At 57.5% G+C, this 1,475-nt stretch overlaps 1 protein-coding gene across 1 annotated transcript in view; it reads left to right on the top strand.

Annotated features, from left to right (window-relative positions):
• Window positions 1-1,044: 1,044 nt before the first annotated feature.
• The window catches only part of NTN1 (netrin 1), a 206,007-nt gene continuing 205,576 nt past the window's right edge, over window positions 1,045-1,475 (top strand). The window contains exons 1-2 of the mRNA XM_021706141.1: window positions 1,045-1,148; window positions 1,266-1,452. Of these exons, the coding sequence (XP_021561816.1) occupies window positions 1,045-1,148; window positions 1,266-1,452 (291 nt within the window). The remainder of the gene's footprint in view (window positions 1,149-1,265; window positions 1,453-1,475) is intronic.

Consider the following 1,475-nt stretch of genomic DNA (forward strand, 5'->3'; position numbering starts at 1 on the left):
AAGAAGGGGTCTTCTCTAAAACCTAGGAGAAATTCCTTTAGCCAGAAGGCAATCGATCAATAACCAATAAAAGATAGTCATAAATAGTTTCACTCATGAATCTTCTATGTCTCAGCCACAGAGCAAAGAAAACACTTTAACATTCACTTCCTTGTTTAATGCTAGCAACATCACTGTCTTAGAGAGTTGTAAGTGTAAATAAAGGGTTACCGCCCTAGAATCCTATATCTCACGAGTGCTTGAGTGTACAAATGAACAGACATTCTGAGATTCGCCAAGGCTCAAAAAGTTCACCATCCATCCGCCCGTCCCCCAAGGATTCCTCAAAGAAGCGTTCCGGTGGTGTGAGAAATGAATCAAAACAAGGAACTCAGGAATGAGGAAGATATTCACATAAAAGAAACGGCAATAGGCAATGAAGACAGAAAAACGGAGTTAATTACTAATGCAGTTTGAAATCTCCATACAAATGTAAAAAAAAAAAAAAAATTCTTGGCAGAGGAGACACATGATGTAAAATTTTCATAATGGCCTGGAGCTAGACCTAGTTTACGCTTGCAAACCTGTGCCCTCAGCCCTGACCTGGGCGGAGGGCTCCCAAGTGCCGCGCTCGCGTGTGACCCTCACTTGTACCCGGAGCCCGGAGGAGGCGCCCGGGGGCGGGTTGCGCTGGGGCTGCCCAGTCCGCTCCTGCTCCCGGCTTGATGAATGTGTGGAGTTCCTTCAGCCTCCCCGCGGGTCCTCTTAAACTTTTCTACGTTTCAGGAGCGTGAATGACGCATGTCTCCAGCGTTAAGCGGCAACTGTGCTCCCGCTAGTTTATCTCTTCAGTCATTTTAATGGTAACTGGGGGAGGCGGGCCACCTTGGCTCCAGGGCGAGAGGACCAGTTAGCACGGACTTGAGGTGACAGCAGTGGGGAGATACTCGCATGCCCTCGGTCCGGACTTCTCGAGCCTCTCCTCCCACCCCCGCCCCCAGCACGCGGTCGAAAAAATAGATTCCTCAGCTCCCACCCCGGTCAGCCAAAGCTAGAATGGGTAGGATGGGCGGCTTTCTCGTGGGCATCCGAGTGTTCCGTCCTGCGCCCCTCCTGTCCTCCGGTGTTCCTGGCCCAACTCCGCAGGAGCCGGCGCGGCAGGGCGCGGGGTGGGAGCGAGCGGCGGGGATTCTGCCCGCCAAGGGCCGGGAGGCAGCGGGGCTGGGAGCCGCGAGGGCCGGGCGGCGTGACACCACCTGGCGGAGTCTGGGGGAAGAGTCTTAAAGGCGCGCGCTCCTCCGCGCCCCGCGCACTCCAGCGGGAGCCGCCGCGAGCTCGCCGCCCGCTGCCGCCCGGCGCCGCGAGGAGGTAAGTGCCCGCCGCGGACCCGAGTCGCGGCCGGGTGGGGACGGCCAGCGGCCGTCCGCGCTCGGGGAGCTCGGGCCGGAGCTGCGGGCGGAGGGCGGCGCCCAAGTTTTCTGAAGGCCTCGGAGGGC

This window comes from Carlito syrichta, unplaced genomic scaffold (genome assembly GCF_000164805.1).
Source record: "Carlito syrichta isolate Samal-C Ts95f unplaced genomic scaffold, Tarsius_syrichta-2.0.1 Scaffold315198, whole genome shotgun sequence".
Taxonomy (NCBI): domain Eukaryota; kingdom Metazoa; phylum Chordata; class Mammalia; order Primates; family Tarsiidae; genus Carlito; species Carlito syrichta.